The sequence below is a fragment of the Schistocerca serialis genome, chromosome 1, assembly GCF_023864345.2.
Source record: "Schistocerca serialis cubense isolate TAMUIC-IGC-003099 chromosome 1, iqSchSeri2.2, whole genome shotgun sequence".
In the NCBI taxonomy this organism is placed as follows: Eukaryota; Metazoa; Arthropoda; class Insecta; order Orthoptera; family Acrididae; genus Schistocerca; species Schistocerca serialis.
The window spans coordinates 1,233,911,779-1,233,933,291 of NC_064638.1; the positions used below are offsets into that span (position 1 = coordinate 1,233,911,779).

Below are 21,513 nucleotides of genomic sequence, written 5' to 3' on the forward strand. Positions count from 1 at the left end.
GTTGGACACTTAGGCGGAGGGCATTGGTTCATGGCCTTGTGAAGGCAGTAATGTAGATGCAGTGATGACCGATACAGGCCGTGCATCATCACACAGCTCAGCTGTGACGACACTGTGATGGGCTGGGGCTGGTGGTTTAAATCCTGTTTCCACGTGTTGGCAGATGCAGAAGGCCCTTGTACTGAGGCTGCATCGAAACGTATGGAGCAGGTCCGATGGCCTGGCTTGCATAACTGGAAGAGGGGCGGTGCGAGCCAATGTGTTATCAAGAGGGATGAAAAGCATACGCGCAACTGCGGAAGCTGTGTCTCTGCTGACACTGATGAACTGGGATGGCATTTGCTGACAGATTGTGGCCTGGTTTCGTTGCTGGTCTGCTATCCTGGTAGTACCCAGTGCCTGGGCCATCACACCACATTTGCTTCACCTGGTCCTTCTTAGGCCAATAAGCTACTTTCCTTGATGTCGACCAAGGACAGTTGCATCAGTACCTCCATTCACATCAAACTACCAAGCACCTGCATAGCCTAGCCACCCATGGTTGGCTCATCTGTAGTGACAACCAATCTCTCTCCAAATATGCCGAAGGTCTCATTGAAGTCTTCATGGACCAAAACTACCCTTCCAACCTTGTCCTGAAACAGATCTCCCAAGCGTTGTCTCTGATTATCTACCTGTGTTGTCTCTGATTATCTACCTCTCCCCCATGTAACTCCCCATGTGACTTCCCCTGTACTTACCATCCAGTCTCAAAGGGAGCAGTTGTCATGAGTCAGTACCACCAAATAAACCAACAAATGAATCACTTTCTCTACCAGGTTTTTAACTACTCTCATTGTGCACTGAAATAAGAAATATCCTCCCCACTATTCTCTTCACTTGACACCTGCCCATGGTCCACCCCCTTGCCTCAGAGTTCATATCTCTGCAAAGACCTAGATTGAAGACCTTTCCCATACATCCTCCCTCTACCACCTACCTACTTCAGTCCCATTACTGGCTACTCCTACATCATCAAAAGCAAAGTCACAAGTGCTACCAACTAAGCTCCAACCACTGTGCCACATTCTACGTGGGCATGACAACTAATAAGCTGCCTGTACACACAAATAGCCACTGCCAAACTGTGGTCAAAAGACAGCTGGACCAACCAGTTGCTGAACATACTGCCCAACACAATGTTCTTCACTTTAATGACTCCTTCACAGCCTGTATCACCTCGACTCTTCACACCACCACCAGATTTTCTAAACTGCACAGGTTGGAACTCTCCCTACAATACAATCTTCATTCTCTTAACTCCCCTGGCCGCAGCCTTTGTTAGTCCCTACCCGACATCAGTACTAAACATGCTTTCTATCCTGTCAACACATCTACATAGTTCTTTCCCCCCTTCAATAATTATATCCTCCCTCTTTCCCCCCTCTCCCTTCCCCCTGCACAGCCACCCAATGCCGCAGTTAGCAGTCCTATCCTGTTGTCATCATGTTCCTGCATTCTCCCACAGGCAGAATGAGTTGCTTCAGCACACTTGCTCTGCTATGTCTAACCCTCCCCACCCTACACCTCTTCCTTGCCCCCCCCCCCCCCCTGTACCCACACCTCAGCTAGACTGCTGTTCATGTCAGATGCAGGTCCAGTCACAGTCGGACCTTAGTGCACGGTGACAGTGGCTACATGTATGCAGTTTGTGCTTGTGTGAATGCATGTTTTCTACTTCGGAAGGAGGACATTTTCCCAAAAGGGCAAATATTTAACATTCTTTTTTATAGTGACCATCCACAATTCAACACCACCTCTATGTGGTGAGCAGCATATTACCCTCCCTATATCACTGTTATTTCAACTTGGCCTTTCCACTAATTCATCACTATTTCTTAAGTGATCAAATGTTTAACAACAATAATTTTAGAGAATTATCATCTATACCATCAGCAGAACACTCGAACAATCCCACTCCATTTATACTCCATTACTACACTGCAATGGTAATTTAGAAAAATGTTTGTGAGAAATTATTTAGTAATAACGGAGATGACTCTCCGAAAGACAAAAGTACTGCTTCACTGATAGGAACACAAACAAAAAGACACAGAGCTTGGCTAGCTTTTGGAATGTACTTCCTTTTCTAGCTGTAGGAAAAACATGCGCACACACACTCGCTTGCTTGCACACGCATGTCTTCCCACATTGTGCTTAGTTAACTGCCAGCTCTTTGCTGGCCTACGGTGAGTGTACTGGGGTGAGGCGATGGTGTGATGTGTGGCGTGGGGCGAGGGTTGGAGAGAGGCGGGATGCAGGGAGGAGGTTGGGGGAAGCATCTAGTGGCTCGTGAGAGAGTGGGGAGCATTATGTGGGTTAGGTACGGGTGCAGATAGAGTGGGCAGGTGGCACACGGCTGGGCACATGATTTTGTAGGGTAGGGCGTAAGATAACAGCTGAATTGGGGGGACAAAATACGTGGTGGTACTGGGGCACGGGATTGCCCGCACCTACAAGCGCACACTCGCACTATTGGGTGGGCAGGGGCACTAAGTTATCTTAGGTTTAGGCCAGAAAGGTTAGCTCCAACTCGCACAGCTCAGAAAAGCTGCTGGTGGTGTGGAGGATCCAGATGGGGCAGGTTGTGATGCAGCCACTGAAATCTCATATGTTGTGCTCTGCTCCATGTTGTGTCACTGTGTGGTCCAATTGCCCAAAACCTAGCCTCCCACATTAAGGACACCAACCATGTCTTGCACCGGCTCACGACAAACCCCAAACCCTTACACCTCCTGGATCCCTATTCATCACTGTCGATACAACCTCCCTATACTCCAACAACCCTCATGCCTATGGCCTTGCCGCGATTGAACACTACCTCTCCCAAAGCACTGCAGATTCCAAACCCACCACTTCATTCCTCGTACATCTAACCAACTACATCCTAATCCAACTGAACCACGTCCTCCATCAGGGCTTTGATTATCTATCACCATGCCCTGAAATGATGGACATCCTACCCAAGATACTTCCAACCCCTTGCAAATTGGTGTTGTGCCGCCCACTTAACCTCCACACAAGTCCATCTATGTACCATTCCTATCCCCAATCCCATGCCACAGGGATTGTACCCCTATAGAAGACCCACATGCAAGACCTGCCCAATCCACCCACCTGCTCCAGTCCCATCACAGGCTTGTCCCAGCCCATCAGAGGCCGGGCGGCCACCTGTGAAAAAAGCAGTGTTACATACCAGCTCTGCTGCAAACACCACACAGTGTTTCACATTGGTATGACAACCAACCAGCTATTAACTTGAATGAATGGCCACTGCCAAACCTTTGCCAAAAACAAGATAGACCAAACAATGGCACACATGCAGCAGAGCACAACATGCTAGATTTCAATGGCTGCTACACAATCCGTGCATTCTTGATCCTTCCCAGCACCACCAGCTTTTCTGAGCTGCACATTTAGAAGGTTATCCTTACAACACTAAATTAGCTTCCATAACCTTCCTGGCCTAAACCTAAGGTAACTTGCGCCTCCCCCCCCCCCCCTCCCATCGCAGTACACTCACCATGGTGGGTCAGTAAAGTGCTGGCAGTCAACTGAGCACAATGGAGGAAGACTGGTGTGTGTGTGTGTGTGTGTGTGTGTGTGTGTGGACACGCGCGCGCGCATTCCGGAAGCCATATGTTATGTTTGTGTGCATATCGACAAAGCAGTGCTGCTGCCTTTCAGTGAGTTGTCTCCTTTATTCCTAAATAATTCATAATTTTCAACCACAATTTTTTGTACATTATTTGTGAGAAATTACGAAGCCAGGCTAAATAAGACACCAATAAATTGAGGAAAGAGTCAACTTTACTGGATTATAAGACTATTAGCAATCCCGTGAAGCCTTAGAGATAGAATATCATGAAAAAGAATACCTAAAAAAGTGAGAGATGGTGTTATGATATGAAACATATTCAGTGACAGAGAAAATGAGATGGATGAATTAGTGACTATTATGTCTAGATAAAATCAAGAGGATACTAGAACAAGGATAAAGATAGATTTTCATAATTTTCTTCACAAAATTGTGACTGTCAGTACAAGTCTACAAATACTAACAAAAATGAATTTTCATTTACTGCATTTAACATTCCTTATGAAAGAACTTCAGTACTATCCTGCACAATACACAAGCTCAATCCAGTCACCTGTTACATGAGCCTTTTTCCCCACTACACACGTTCTTCGCAGAAATTTAGTAATAGATAACTTTGTTACCCCTTAGGAATGCAGCAATAACACAGATATACAAATCTCCAATAATACCAACTTGTTTATAAATCAAGGAAAAAAAGGATAATCAAAAGGAACAGAGTAATTTATAATGCATTAATATTAGATTAAAATTTCATTAACTCATGATGCTTACCTTTGAAAGTCCAATGAGGAATATATTAATTAAGGTGTTGTCTAAAACAGGCACCTCAGAGGCTAACCTGAACATCAGACTTCGCTCATTCTCTGGTGGCCACATATCCTTGTTGTAATAGTGTTCCTGATGTTCCATAAAAAGAACCTTTAAAAAACACAACTTTCTAAAGTTATTTCCCTTTCTTTCTAACTGCAACTTCCATTAGCTTTCTTACTTAACTAATGATGAGTTATTAGTGAGTCATTACACACTGTGAATAATATATATTTATACAATTTAATTCTTACACACAGTTTACAATGAAGCAACCTGCATCGGCAGAGCACACAGAAAGATAATGGAAGCAGCTTAATTTGTTCACTTTGGGACAGTACCAAAACAACACTGATACCTATATCTATTGAACTATCTAGCGCAAGAAAGCTTGCTGGTTACTCCACACAACTTCTATCATACGACACAAGGTAAAAAGCACTTTTCTGCCTTCACATGTGTTCTCCATTATGCAATCTTTCTCATTCGACCTTGAGGAAACTATGTGGTAAAAAAAATTTAATTTTTGCTCATCTTACAGTCTGATACTACAATATTATGAAAAGAATAGATTGCAACTCATCACATGGTGGAAATGTTAAGTCACAGATAAATACAACAAAAAAACTGTTAAACAAATAAGCTTTTGGCCAAAAGGGTCTTCTTCAGAATTAGGCAACATACACACACAGATTCATGCAAACACAACTCACACATATGACCATAATATCTGACAATGCCAGACAGCGAGGAGCAGTGCATGATGGGAGAAACAATGTAGGTAGTGGGGTAAGGAGGAGGCTGGGATGGAGGGGAAGAGGGATAGCAGGGTAGAGGTGGGGGAAGTGCTGCCGTCAGAACACCCAGGGTTGAGGTTAAGAGGGTAAAGCAGCTGGGTGCAATTGGGAGGTTAAACGTGCGGCAGGGTGAGGGGGGAGTGGAAAAGGATAGAATTAAACAGACTCTGGGTGCACTGGGGGAATAGAGGGCTGTCTAGTGTAGGAGTGGGAACAGGAAAGGGAATAGGTAATGCAGGACAATGATTAATGAAGATTGAGGGCAGGAGGGTTATGGGAACATAGGACATATTTATTTATTTACACATCAAGTTATGCAGGACCAAATTGAGGAGCAAATCTCCAAGGTCATGGAGGGTGTCAGTACAAGAAATTACAACATAATAGATAAAAATAAAATGTTAATGAACCCAAAAAAAGTCAATCCATAAGTTTAAGTAAACGCAATCAATAAGACAACAAGAATCCGCTTAATTATTCAAGGAACTCCTCAACAAAAATGGAAGAATTGAGCCATGAGGAAACTCTTCAATTTCGATTTGAAAGCACGTGGATTACTGCTAAGATTTTTGAATTCGAGTGGTAGCTTACTGAAAATGGATGCAGCAGTATACTGCGCACCTTTCTGTAAAAGAGCTATGGAAGTCCAATCCAAGTGCAGATTTGATTTTGCTGAGTATTTGCTGAGTATTAACTGAGTGAAAGCTGCTTATTCTTGGGAATAAGCTAATATTGTTAGCAAGAAATGACAGTAAGGAATATATATACTGAGAGGCCAATGTCAAAATATCCAGACTCGTGAAAAGGGGTCGACAAGAAATTCATGAACTTATTACCCGAACCACCTGTTTCTGAGCCAAAAATGTCCTTTTAGAATGGGAAGTTACCCCAAAATATAATACTGTACAACACAAGTGAATGAAAATAAGCAAAGTAGACTAATTTTCGTACTGAATGACCACTCACTTCAGGTAGTGTTTGAATAGTAAAAATGGCAGCATTAAGTCTTATGAACAAGATCCTGAACATGGGCTTTCCATGACAGTTTACCATCTATCTGAACACCTAGAAATTTGAACTATTCAGTTTCATTAATCATATGCCCATTCTGTGAAATTAAAACGTCAGGTTTTGTTGAATTGTGTGTTAGAAACTGTAAAAACTGAGACTTACTGTGATTTAGCGTTAGTTTATTTTCTACAAGCCACGAACTTTGGTCATGAACTGCACTATTTGAAACTAAGCCAATGTTGCACACAATATCCTTTACTACCAAGCTATTGTCATCAGCAAACAGAAATATTTTAGAGTTACCCGTAATACTAGAGGCCATCAATAATATAAATAAGGAACTTGCGTGGGATCAACACTGATCCCTGGGGCAACCTCCACTTGACCGTACCCCACTCAGACCCCACATCACAGCCATTTTCAACATTGTGAATAATGACCTTTTGCTGTCTGTTGCTAAAGTAAGAGGTGAACCAATTGTGAGCTACTCCCCGTATTCCATAATGGTCCAACTTCTGGAGCAATATTTTGTGATCAACACAATCAAATGCTTTAGTTAAATCAAAAAATATGCCTAGCATTCGAAACTTTTTGTTTAATCAATCCAGTATCTCACAGAGGAAAGAGAACATAGCATTTTCAGTTATCAAACAACTTCTAAAGTCGAACTGTACATTTGATAACAAATCGTGTGATATAAAAAAATCAATTATCCTTACATACACAGCCTTTTCAATAACTTTAGCAAACACTTATGATAGAAATAGGCCTAAAATTATCTACATTATCCCTTTCTCCCTTTTTGTACAGTGGCTTTACTACCGAGTACTTCAACTGTTCAGGAAACTTGCAACGCCGGAAATGCATATCCTCGTATTTCCATCTATTGTACTATAAATTTTTTTCCTTATTTTGTTACCTGAAGATATTACGTTTCTGTGTCTTTGTATATTGTAATTGTTTTACTATTTGTATATATATGCATTTATGTTGATGTATAATTTGTTTGTTGTGTAAAGATTATTTGTATTTTTGCACTGGGTCTGGCCTAGGGAAAACTATGCTATCGAACGAATACATCGATAGGTTGTGTGGAAAACCAAAGTGTTTAGGATCTTTGGTAGTGAACCTTGCCACGTGGAGCGTGGGCAGAGGGGGTCTGGCTGGAGGAGGGCAGTGGAGCAGGTGTGTTGTGTGACGCTTCCGCGAGTTGCCGCACTTTCGGGGTTTGGCAGCATGTAATTGCGCTCGACTCGCTATGATAGTTTCTGACACGGTGTCGCGGACGGGAAGCATTAGCTGGCGCACATCAAGAGCCCGTTTTGCCTGGTGACAGTGTCGAGAAGAAGGCGCGCCAACATCCAGCTTCTGCAACAGCGACGGCCGACAATGAGTGACTGTCGCCACCTCCTCGACCGACGACTCCAAACCTTCAATCAACCAACAAGGAAGACTGGAAGCTCGTAAAGTTTTAGAACTGTATGGCAGACCTCAGCTCTTAAAATTGTTGCATCACAAAATCACAGCAACTTAGCAAGAACCTTTGTTGCTCGTTGTCCCAATTGCATTAGCAAGCAGGGTCCCTTCCTTTTCCGAAATGAACCAGACTGTCGTTGAAATTCAGACGCCAGCATTAAAGTAATATCATTCCATTTCACTGCTTTAATTTCAAGGTTCAGTTAAGGTATTCATAGCTGGCTACAATATTTAGATTACACAAGCACAAATTAAGAGTGCGAGTTTTGTTACCGTATTTTAGCTTACCTGTGATTGCAGCTCAGCTTGGTATGTACTAAATTTTACTATTGTTAATTGTTCAGAATCATTTAATTCAAGTTCAAAGTTAAATCTCTTACTTCTAAATTGCATAGCTTCAAGTAGCTTTTGAAATGATTGTTGAGGTAGCCCAAGACTAACCTTATTTTACCGAATTTCGTAGTGCTTCAGAAACAAATCTCACTATTAATTTCAGTCACTCAATTAACTTTCAATTTTCCGGTTTTATTAATTCTTTTGCTAAATTAAGTCAGAGTGTAGCAAAATTTATTACTTCTGACAAACTTTCAGTTTTCACACAACACTTGTCAACCTTCAGTTGCCACGCCTTTAGTGCTAATTGTATGTGCAATAACCTTTCTTTTTCAGTTATTATAGTAGTTGTCCATAGGACTGGCGACTGTAATTTTCCCCAAATCTCAAATATCTAATTAACGCCAATTAATTGTTAACGTGACGACCACATATTTACTTTCTTTATTAATTTTACCCTTTTCTCAAAATTAATTTCCACCAATTTCATTTGCATTTTTCCTTTCATTTAGATGTAACCCTTTCCTCCCTCTTTACTGACAGATTAACTTCGGTGACAATTGCTTTTTCCCAAATTTTCATTAGGTACACGCGGTTTAATTTTTCACTCTTATTTAGGTCAATAAGTGAGGGGGAGGTTACAAACTGACCATTCCTAAAGGAAAAATTACAAATATGGCTAAATACAGGCTAACATGTGCAGCACAGTTCTTCTGCTAGGCACTACATCATATCCATGAGAGTCCTTAGTATTCAGTGATTTAATTGTTGACTCAATCTCCCTCTTGTCTGTATCACAGAGGAGTATTTCAGACATCAATCTCGGAAAGGCATTTGTCAAGAAAGTTATGCGATTCCCTGTAGAAACTAAATTTTTATTTAATTCACCAGCAATGCTCAGAAAGCGAACTGTAAATATATCTGATTTATCAGTAACAGAAATATTTTTACTATGAACTGACTTTATATCGTCGCCCTTGTGCTGCTGACCAGACACTTCCTTCACAACCGACCACATGGTTTTAATTTTATCCTGTGAATTAGCTATTCTATATACATACCACATACTCTTTGCCTTCCTAATAACGTTTTTAAGCACCTTGCAATACTGTTTGTAATGAGCTACTATAGCTTGATTGTGACTACTTCTAACATTTTGATATAATTCCCACTTTGTTCTACGCGATATCCTTATCCCACTAGTCAGCCACCCGGGCTGCCTAATAATGATAGTACCCCATTTACAATGTTCCAATAGAAAGCAACTCTAAAAGAACGTGAGAAATGTGTTAAGGAAAACATTATATTTATCATCTACGTTATCGGCACTATAAACATCCTGCCAATCTTGTCACTTGACAAAGATTCAAAAACTCTCTATTGCTGTTGGATTAACTTTCCTAAATAGTTTGTAATTATATGTGACATTTGTTTGAGTACAAAAGCCTTTTAGTGTTAAAATTTGTGCATCATGGTCTGAATGGCCATTCACCTTTTCACTAACAGAATGCCCATCTAGTAATGAAGAATGAATAAAAATATTGCCATGGCTGTGCTACTGTTCCCCTGCACCCTAGTTGGGAAAAACAGTCTGCATCACATCATATGAATTTATGACATCTACCAACATCCTTTTTCTTGCTCAATCATATACAAAATGTATATAGAAGTCACTACATACAACTAATTTCTGGTACTTCCTTCAAAGTGAATCAAGAACCCTCTCTAGCTTGAGAAGAAATGCTCTTAAGTCAGAGTTAGGGGACCTATAAACAACAAGAAGTAGAAGTTTAGTTTCACTAAATTCAAGTACTGCTGTACAACATTCAAATATCTGTTCGGTGCAGTGTCGTAATACATCTATGGACTCAAATGGAATACTGTTTTTTATGTACAGAGCCACTCCCTCACTGAGGAAGGAACTCCTTGAAAAACAGCCAGTTAATTTGTATCCTGGTAAAAGAAGCCACTGAATTGCCTAATTATTTAAGTGGTGCTCCGACATACCAATAATTTCAGAGTCAACATCTATAAGCAGTTGACTATCTTTATCTCTAATATCTCTTATATTTTGATGAAATATGCTAATTCCTTCTCAACTTGGAAAAATGACGTCCTCTGAATGTGAGGCCTTAGTTAGAGGGACTTCCTTTAAACACATATACCTATCAGCTGACTTCTATCTAAAAAAGGTGCAGCTCTAACACCAACTACTACAACAATTTTTCCATGAGTGATCCTACCACCACCCACTACACTGTCACCTATAAGCTTTACCAGCCTCCCCTCCCCATACCTATTGAGGTGCAGGCCATGCCAAGTGAAACCCCATCTGCTGATGGACCCAACTGACACCACTGAAACGTGACCCATACCCTCTGCCATCAGCGCCCTCCCTAGCCCCGTGTTAACGCGCCTAACAGCCGCATCAAGATGAGGCCGATTATGACGCTGAAACAGTTGCACAAAATGCAAATTAGTGCCACCAGTTTGAGTAGCTATCTTTACCAGGTCACCACCTAAATCATATTCGCTGACCCTATAAATATAAAGACTGTTCTCTGCTCCATCCACTATCACTACCCGATCCTCCTCCGTAAAATTCCTACATAACTCCCCTACGCTGTCAGTCACCTGAGCCAATCCTGCACTAGGCTTCACAATGCTGGTGACCTGGTACTCATTCCCCACCACTTCCTGCAACTGCTGGCCCACACCTCTGCTGTGCGAACTACCTAGCAGCAGAACCTTCTTCTTTCTGTTAGGCTTTGCAACTGTCCTGGGCCTCCTAACTACCGAGGACTGCTGCATGTTCCCTACATCTACAGGTACACGAGGCTCCTCTCTACTCAACTCTGACAGTTAGTCAAATCTATTGCAAATACCCAAAGGATAACTGTCTGAATACCTCCTCCTCCTCCTCCTAGCTGCCTTCTTGCCAACTGCCCAGTTCCCATTCCCCACCACCCTTCACACCCTCCTCACCCTATATAGTTCCTCCTTTACACGTTGTAACTGCACCTGAATGGCACACATCTTACGCTCCTGCTCCTCTATCAACTTATTTCTACTACAGATTTTGCATTCCCAAGAGAGGATATCGCTACAATGCCCAGTGGCTTCCCCACTGCTAAAATTAAAATTATTTTCACATCATTCACCACGCTTTTCAGAAACAGGCATATGACATGTAGAAGTAAAGGGAAAGCCTCATCGCCAGCAAAGTACAGTGTGGCACACAAAATATGTCACCATTTTGTTTTTGAATAAACACTTTACTGTAAGACAAACTCAAAGGGACATAGATACCATGGAAAACACCGAAGATTGTCCAAACTCAGCCCATGCTCAATATGTCAACCATTTTGATTCCTAATTTCCTTCACACAAACACTGATGTTAGCAATAGCCTTACAGCACATATCTTCCATGACTTTGCTGCAAGCTTGAAGAACAAGGCATCTGAGCTTCATTAAATCATGGATGTTTCAGTTCCTTTCGGCACTCCAATCCATGCCCCCAAAGAAAGAAGTCACATGGTTTGGGGCCAGGACTATTGGGGGTCAAAACTGTCTGTCACTTAAACAATCTGGAAATGTGGCAAATGACATGCACGTCAAAACACTCGCGTAAGAAACCCGATATGTGTTTGCAGTATGTGGGCTTGCTCCAACCTGCATAAACCACTGTGTGTTTATTGGCAATGCAGTAGCTGTGGAACAAAGTTACTGTGCAGCATGCTCAAATAATGCACGCTGACCACAGTTTCCTCAAATAAAAAAGATCCAATAAGTCCGTGGCTAGAAATTGCAATCCACACCATAATTCTCAGAGCATGATGATGTTCAAGAAGACTTGCAGATTTTCAGTAGCCCAAAAGTGTAGATTTTGTTTGTTAACCACACCACCCAAATGTAAATATGCCTCATCAGAAAACCAAAGACTGTTCAGAGATTATTCCTTATCCTCCTCACAACAATAGTCTCTGCCACTTGAGTTTTGCAGTGAGCTTCTGAGCAGAGGTCATCTTGCACGGGAACATCCAGAGGTCACTTTTAAGAATCTGCTGACTGGGGCGCCTGGATATGCCCAGTTGCACTGCTGCCTTTCTGCATGGTTGCCAGGGCTTCCCTTAGAGCAACTCTTATCACTTCAATATTCTCTGGTGAACAAAAAGCCCTCAGCTGAGGTTGCTTCACTTCCAATATTGGTCCTTCCCATACCAACAGAGTACAGCCTGTGAACGGTTCTCTTGGAATGGGCACACCATGTGATAAACTGTTGCCAAAACCATCTCTGAGTCACAACAGGACTTCGTCTCGCGCAAAAGCAACTTGAATGCCAGTCACTGCTGCGCTGTTGGTAGCCCACACCATAAGTACTGGGTTCCTAGCGACAGTATTATAAATTAGTGTCATTTTGTAACTTACTTGTTTCTCCATACTCAATGGGACAACTGGTGCGACTCATAAAGTACTTATGAAACAAATACAGACACATTATGTGTGCACCACCCTGCAGCATGGGAACAGCTCATCATTATAATCTCCTTGCAGGTAAACAGGATCCAGACCACTCAGTTTGCATTCTTTCAACTGACAACCAATCAAAGAGTGGCAAAATACTGCTCCCTCGGCGTTCATTCTGAGATCTCAACATCAATCAGTGCAAACATGCCATTTTCATCAGCAACAGCAAACAGCACAATTGAAAAGTAACCTTGGTAATTTATGTTTCTAGACCCCATGTTCTTAAAACAATTTACCTATATGTGCCCGCCATCAATAGCAAAAGACACAGTTAAGCAGACTGCATAGCTCAGCATATTTATCTGCAACAATTTTCCACATATTTTGATCTGGGACAGGCATAAATAACTGTTGCATATGCGCCCAAAAAGCTTCACATTTTAATCAAACAATGGTGCCTTCTCCTCTAAAAAACTGTAGACCTAAGTCTTGAAAGCTGCTTCATGTAGCCAAACAACTGCAATAACAGTTAATGGTTATTTGTGTGGTTACATTATAAATTACAATAGTGTAATAACCAACACTGGAAAAAATACCAAACTTCTATACCTTACATTCATTTTATCTTACCTATCTATAAAATTGTCAAATGTATTGCAAATGTAGGAACTGATACAGTCTCGATTCATTTTTAAACATATATCTATGTTGTGTTTACTTTACTTTGACTTCATTTTCAGCACAGATTTGCCATGACCACTAGAAAAATCTGCACTAATTTTGAAGGTAGTTGAAACCTCCAATATTAGGGTTGAGAAAAGTAAAGAAACCATATTATTCGACCCCCCCGCATGAAGGGATCTTCTGAAAAATGTACATTCAGCTGAGGAAAATGAAGACAGCGTGGCAGCTTCTAGCACACTGTTGTCTGGCTCAGACATTCAGGAAATGTGACAATTTTACATTTCCTGAGTGTCTGAAGCGAAATGAGACAATTTTGTATTTCACCTCAGACCCCCAAGAAATGTAAAATTGTCATATTTCAGAAGATACAAGTTATGTGACTGAATGTTACATGACACTACAACCACTCCCACAAAAAGAAAAGTTGAAGGCAAAATGAAGCCAAAAAATCGTTTGTTGACTGGTTAGAAATAAAAAAGTTAGAGAGATGAAAAGATATCAGAACTCATCAGCTGATGAAGCTGACTGGATTTTTTTTAGTTCATTCCTCAAGACTTCAAGAAACTTTAGTGACAGGTGTAAACAAGCTCTTAAGGCAAAATTCCTGTTGCTTTTGAATGAGGAACTGGACTAAACAGAGAAGGACACATCAGAATTTTGCTCATGATCATGGGCGTCTTCCATTTCTAACAACATTGTCCACGCCTCCACAGAATACACCATCGACAGCTACACACTGATAGCGATTAATCAGATTTTATGTCCAAAACATCTCTCGTAAATAAATGTGAAGCTGAGTCATTTTTCTACCTTACATAATGAACAGTTATAGCCTTTTATCTTGTTATCATTACTTATATGTGTACTTCACTGAGGAACACACTACACTTTGTGATCTTATCAAAAATAAACTTTGTGTGACAGCTTCTTCAACATCACTCAAACACTTTCACCAACTTACCTTATTGTAGTGATCTTATCAAAAATAAACTTTGTGTGACAGCTTCTTTAACATCACTCAAACACTTTCACCAACTTACCTTATTGTAGCGAGTAGCTTCTCAGCAGGAGAAATAGCAAATCAAAAATTTGTGCCCTGCTTTGTCAGAGTAGCTGATGTTAGTTGCTCCAAAAAGTGGAAATTTTCTGCACTCATTCTATAAAATTCATGTTTGTGTTGACAGCGCTAATGAAAAATCACAGTTGAACTATATGTGATATTAATAACACTGTACGAGTGCATGCATTACTTCCTTTTTTTTCAGTTGTTTGAGATTTAAATAATGATAAGCCACAATAAAGTCATTTTCAGGAGAGCTCATGACTGTAACTGGTCCAGAAACATGATCCGTACTGTATTGTTGCTTGTCATAAAGCAGTTCGCATCACATATTGTATTGCCTCATTGTTAGTGCGAGCTGCACCTTACTGAAGATGTCCCATAGGATCAAAAATGCAAAGGCAGCCAACTGAACAGTGTAATGCAGGAACAAGAGAAACTATTCCCTCTTTTTCAAAATTACCCATGCGAGCAACCAAAAACCGAAAACATTAATATTCACTTAACGGCAAAGCTCAATTGTCCATATAAATGACAAACCTACCTTATGGAGAACATGTACAAAATCTTGGGGAGTAGGATGATACATTTTAATTGCTGTGTCGTGCAGCCACCAAACAGCATCACGCTGGATCTTGGCAACAAGAGACTGGAAGTTCTGTAACAGGAAATATATTTTTATTTAAAAATTAAACTCTGAAACTGGTTATCACTAATACAGCACTCAACACCATCTACTTTAATGCCCCTTCTCATGTGTATCATAACTGAAACCACATAAAGAGAAGGACAGTTGCTTTTCACTGTATAGTGGAGATGCTGGCACAGCACAGTGAACGTGCACACGCACTCACACACACACACACACACACACACACAGAGAGAGAGAGAGGCACGCGCGCGACACACGACCACAGGCACACACGACCACAGTCTCTGGCAGCTGGAGCCAGTCATGTGTGTCTCAGCTGCATTTGCGAGAGTCTGCGCATGTGTGTATGTTGTCTATGTTTGACAAAGGCTTTGGCGGAAAGCTAACTTTCTGACAGTCTTACGTTGTGTCATTCTGAGACTCATCATCTCCGCCATACAGTGAGTAGCAACTATCCTTTTCATTGTATTCTTACATTCCATCCTGGATTTTCTGTTGTTTGGTAACTGAAACCAATTATTTAACCAGTTAGTCTCATACTTTATCATAACAACACTGAAAGAAAGGAAAGTTGAAAAATTGCAGGTTGTACATTATACTTTTTCCTTAAAAAAAATTAAACACTTGTCTTTTTATTTTCATTAGAAGAAAAATGCCCAACTGGATACTTAAATGTCAGTAGCACACAAGTTACAGATTACATCCAGAAAGCCATTTACAGTACACTTCAGTCATTGGCCTATTTTTTTCTATATTTGATTAAACCAGTACAAATTTTCACTATGAATGACAGCAAAAAACTGTTTCGACAATACAAATCACAGAAGAATTCATATGAGCAATAGCACTCACAGTCAAGATGTGGCTATAAGAATGTTGTTCATACAAGACATTGTGTTAGCCTCTTACAGAAGTTAATGAAATTAAATTCTGATGATACATGCTGCAGTGTACACAAGATGAAAATGAATCCACTGTCCCTGTAACAAACAATAAACTAACAACCTGCCTTGTGAACCAGGTGAATTTTTTTTATTTTATTTATTTATTTATTAATGCTGAGGCTCTTCAATTTGTGTGTGTGTGTGTGTGTGTGTGTGTGTGTGTGTGTGTGTGTGTGTGTGTGTGTGTTTTTGCAGGAAGAGTTACTAAACTGTACACAATAAACACTGCACATGCAGAGTTTTCATGAAACTCTTCCTGCAAACAGAAGTGATGTTAATTCATATTCTGATCTAACATATTTCTTGTGTCTACCAGTAAAAACTTTACATTAATGTAAACTGTGGCTGAAAAAGAAGCTTGCAAATATCTACTACTACTCTCGCAACTATAAATATTTCAACAATTAAGCAAATAAGTCAATACAGGAATAACATTTCCACTATCCTGGTAAATTTGTCAACTGTTTCAAAACATATGTGATCAATACCTACTCTTCTGTACACTTAAAGCTCTGTGTCTTTATTTCTTGTTGTTGATCACGTACACACTTGGACACAGTACAAGGAGCTACACCACACACCCACACAATATTTCCAAAATGCATCCAATAGTAGCCTTAGCCTTTCAGAAAAGTCTTCATAAGTGTTTTAGGTTTCATATCTGATGTTACTAACTTACTGCCAACTGAACTGTTTGCCTGGGGGGGGGGGGGGGGGTCGAGGAGGAGGCATTGCCTGCCTCTGTAAGGCTTAAACATCAGAAACAAAAATACTATATATGGGTCTCAGCACCTTCTGCTGGCAGAGATGATTAAATTCAGCAAATGATAATCAGACAAAATCTTATCAATACTCCAAGTAGTTTTTTCCCCCCAAAACAATTCAGTTGGCTTTAAGTCTCTCATACATAACAGCAGAAATTCTCTGTTCACTTCTCTCATCCTCTGTCAACTATGGGATACTGTTAGTCAGTGTGCATGAACTCATACTATGAGTAAAATTTAGACCTCAAGAAAGTAGAAATGTAGTTTATGTGGATAACTTTTAAAAATTATCCAGTGGTGAATGGTAAAGTGGGAATTGAGGAGCTTCTACACTACAGTTTCAGTACAACCAATCCTCATATACCACTGTTTCTTCAATCCAATTTTCCACCTAAAAAGTCAACAAACAATGAAATACCACTAAATATACACTATTCCCTAAAATTTTTTCCTTCAGGGTATGTTGAGAACAAAAATTAACACACTGTTCATCTGTGCATGCTCAATAACAAATAGCTTCCTACATTTTCTTATACACAGTATGTGTCATTCTCATCCTATCCGGTAAGTCTCCGCTGACCCAAGGTTCTGCACAATTTTTCGAACTCTCCCAATTTTCCTCAACCTTGCCAGTAATTTTCTCCTTCATCCCTCTTCATTCCTCAGTCAACCCTTTTGCCAGAAGAAAGAGCCACTGCCTACGAAAGCTTGCACATTTCATTAGCCTTTATATAAGTTTATGCACTTTCCTCTGCTGCTGCTTGATGAGTAGATTCTTTTATCCATCCAATCATATTACGTAGTATACACTGAAAGACAAAGACAATGCTACTCACAAGGACAACTATTATCTTACACATTGTACGCAGCAGCTGGCTGGTGTCTTAAGATCGAGCTACACACCACACAACAGTGCTGCAGGTTGCTGCCCTGTCCTTACACCTGGAACTCGAAGCAGCTCTGTTTTCCAGTGAAGGCCGCTGCAGTTCTGGGGGTAGCAAATCCACCGGATATCGCCCACACTAACTCGCATCCGCAAACCACTTGATACTAGAATACTTCCCAGTATTCCTCCACTGGGCAGTCATTACAGTACACTGCCCAGCAACTTTTCAGTCAGTACAAGTTCAAGACTCAAAATCAACCATTCAGTTCGGAAGTGGAGTGCATCACATCAGAACCTAGGGCATAGCTAGTGCAGCCTATACCAACAGTGTTTCTCGAACGTGACAGACTGAGAGCTTAAACTGCACCTTCAAGAACTGTTATTGTATTAGTGACAATCTTTCAGCAGAACAAGACAATCTTCACATTTCCATTACTAGGAATCTGTTTCAGTTGCTCAATGTTACCATGTACTTCTGTGCTGGGAGGTTCTATTGCCCTTTGGCATGGAGACACCATTCTCTTCTTGTGTAAACATCACACACAACAGACGCTACAGTGGTGATGACAGGGAAGTTTTTATGACTTTTTGTCTCCAGGACTTCATTCCCAGTGTCTTGTGCTACATCAGATAGTCTTCCTCTCTGCATTTATGTGCCTCCACACTGTGTTTTTGTGGTTCTGCTCCATGTTTAAATGCCACTGGTCCTGATTCCATGTTCCCTTTGGTTTGCATTTGGCTGTGCACACACCTTTGTTCTCTCACATTCCATGATTCTATGTCTGTTTCTTACTTGTTTCACCTCGTATCTGCATTGTGCTAGCATTGCTTCATTACTTCATTCCAGTGTCCTTCTCCATCCACTTTTCTTGCTTCCTGTCAATGTTGGACCCTCTTTCCCCTTTTGCCATTGGTCTCACATGCCCATTTACTACAGCCCCCTTACATGCAGGAATTTTCGCTTCTCGAGCTTTCCAAGTAATGAGATCAACAGTTTCTCTGTTTGACCCAGGATACCACTCACATGACAGAGCACTGTTCAACGGTGGCGCCCCACATGTTACAGACTGAACAGCACAGCTTCTGTGCCTTACATGGCACTTCCTCTACACCCAAATGCTTCCACAACAGTGTTTCACCCATCACAATGTCCCCCACCAGCACAGGACTCCAAGCTACTGCCTCTGCTTGTTCCAGATTTTGACATTACTTTTGATTCAGACCCACTTTCCTGGCTACACCAAACCCCTCCTCCATGTTTCTACTGCCAATGTCTCTCTCCCGGTCACCCCTGGCCCTCTGTCACTCGCACACTTGCTCCCAGCACATCCACCTCTGACTCCCCACTCCCCACTCTGATGCTCCCAATCTGCCAACTCCCACTGGAATGCCACTCACTGTGGTGTGTCTGTCTCCTGTGTTGCTTACTCCTGTGCCACTGGTGCTCTCACCATCAGCCCCAGTGCCTCCTCTAGTTCCAGCGCCACTGATGCCCTTTACACCTCCGGTCCACGCACTGCTGTCTCATGCACAGTCTTTCATCATTGGCACCTCACTTGCGTTTCCTGTACCATCAGCTCCAGCCTCCTGCTTGCCAGCACCTTCTCAGTCCTCATAGTATATTTCTTAAATTTCATGCATATTGCTCTGTTTAAAGAGGATTAATCTCATGTTTTCATAAGGGTAAATTCATTTAGTCTGAAGTGCAGTAGTTGCTCACAGACATCCACATAGCTCATTAACATACCAGCATTCATTGGTGACACATCAGGAGAGTAGCAAGTCGCATATCCGGGATTCTGTCTGCTTTTATAGTTTACTTCTTCAGTTAGTCTTGCTAGGACGAGTAGGATGTGTGCATGCTGTGTGCGAATACAGAAGGAGCTGGCTGCAGTTCACAAACAGCTGAATGTACTTTTTGGTTATGGTCAGTCACCTTCAGGCGGCTGCCTCAGGGTACAGCGGTGGCAGAAAATCTGGCTTATCACACAAACACTTCAGGTGTCATTTGTTTTGTCCACAGGCTCTGCTGCTAAGGCACATCCCAGTGTACCTGCCGTGGTGGATCCACTCTCACTGCAGGGTGAGTGAAGGGCGGTAACGTGTTTGCGTCACTTGAGGCAGAGAGCGAATGTGGAGACTGGCTGTCTGGCCTTGCCCATTCACCCTGTGAGTGGACAGCTGCTTCTGCAGTTATTGTGAGCTCCAAATGGAGGCCCTAAGGCAGACGCTGTTCAGGCCTACAAAGAAAGCCAATGCGCACTGCGCACTTAGTATGTCTGGTGTCTGCTGGGGGGCCTCATCTGAGATGTGGAGGTGGCCCTGCCTGTGGCTATCCAGCATGCAAGGTGCAGTCATCTGCAAGATGTGGCTCACATTGGCACCAACAATGCCTGTCACATGGATTATGAGGGCATTCAGAGTTCATACAGGTGGTTTGTGGAGGTGGTGAAGACTGTTGGCCTCGTGTGTGGGGTGAAAGCAGAGCTCACAATTTGTAGCATTGTTCAAAGAGCTGAACAGGATAATTTGTTTTGGAGCTGAGTGGAGGGTCTCAACCAAAGGCTTAGTCAATTCTGCGATGGTCTTGGCAGCAGTTTGTTAGATCTCCTCTTGATAGGTCAGGACTGCACTACAAAAAGGAAGCAGCTACTCGGGTTGCAGAGAACTTGCGGAGTCCATATGAGGGTTTTTTTAGGCTAGGTGGTAAGTTAAGGTACTCTGATAAACACTTGTCAGTTGCTACACAAGGGAAGTCAGATTGTGTTCAGAATACAGACACTTCCACTGTCAAAATTTTTTCAGTAAATTTTCGAAGTATTCATAACAAAGTTCCCAAACTACGGGCCTTAACGATAGTACTTGCACTCAAATTATTCTCGGGACAGAGAGCTGGCTGAAACCCAACATGACTCAGAAAGTCATGGAACAGAAAGACAATCATGGAAAATACTTTGGAACACATTTTCTGAAAACTGTCCTGAGCAGCCATCTCAGCAGCCCACATGCAAAGGAAATATCTTCGACCTTGTTGCTACAAATAGGGCAGATTTTATCGACAATGTCAATGTAGAAAAGGGGATTGGCAATCAGATGTCATTACAGCAACTATTGTAACAAAAAGCCGCGACCAATCAGCAAAATGGGCAGGGGCACTATGAGTATAGTGCGGGACAATAAGTTGGGAATGTGGGTCTGGCAGGAGACGTGCCAGAGATAAGTCCCTGCAGTCGCACTATCCTCTGTGTCCTCGGTGGCTCAGATGGATAGAGCATCCGCCATGTAAGCAGGAGATCCCGGGTTCGAGTCCCGGTCAGGGCACACATTTTCAACTGTCCCCATTGACTTATATCAATGCCTGTATGCAACCAGGGGTATTCATTTCACTGGTGTTAGCAGCATCACTTACTTCCTGTAAGATGGACGTACAGGGATTATAGGCAAAGTTCAAGCAGATTGTGAATCATAGTCTGGAGAGTAATGTGTCTAGTAAGAGGATAAAGGATGGAAAAGATCCACCATGATTTAATAACAAAATTTGGAAGATGCTACGGAAGCAGAGGCTGTTGCACTAACAGACGATTACAAGCAAAGGTTAGAAGAGATTTGTTTGTCTGTGGAAACGTCTAGTCATGAATCATACAAGTAACACTATCACATCTTAGCAAAAGATCTGGCAGAGAACCCAAAAATATTCTGCTCCTATTTAAAACCACTAGGTAGGTCTGACATTTCCATTCACTCCCTTGTTGAAAAGTCTGGTGTGGCAGTTGAATATAGCAAAACAAAAGTCAAAGTTGAAGAAATCATTTACACAAGAGAAATGTACAAACATACCACCATTTGACCATTGGACAGACTCTCATGAAAGAGGCATAGTAATAAAGATCCCTGGGGCAGAGAAACAACTGAAATATTTGACAGCAAATATGTCATTGGATCCCAGTTTGGTTTTATGAGGAGTACTCTACTGCATTGGCCCCTTACCTA

At 41.7% G+C, this 21,513-nt stretch overlaps 1 protein-coding gene across 4 annotated transcripts in view; it reads right to left on the bottom strand.

The window, feature by feature from the left end:
- LOC126419147 (integrator complex subunit 1) overlaps positions 1–21,513 on the bottom strand; it is a 288,378-nt gene that overhangs the window by 160,077 nt on the left and 106,788 nt on the right. For all 4 annotated transcript variants that reach the window (XM_050086288.1, XM_050086260.1, XM_050086280.1 and 1 more), the window contains exons 11-12: positions 14,822–14,935; positions 4,412–4,558 (exon numbers count right to left, since the gene is read on the bottom strand). In XM_050086288.1, the coding sequence (XP_049942245.1) occupies positions 4,412–4,558; positions 14,822–14,935 (261 nt within the window). The remainder of the gene's footprint in view (positions 1–4,411; positions 4,559–14,821; positions 14,936–21,513) is intronic.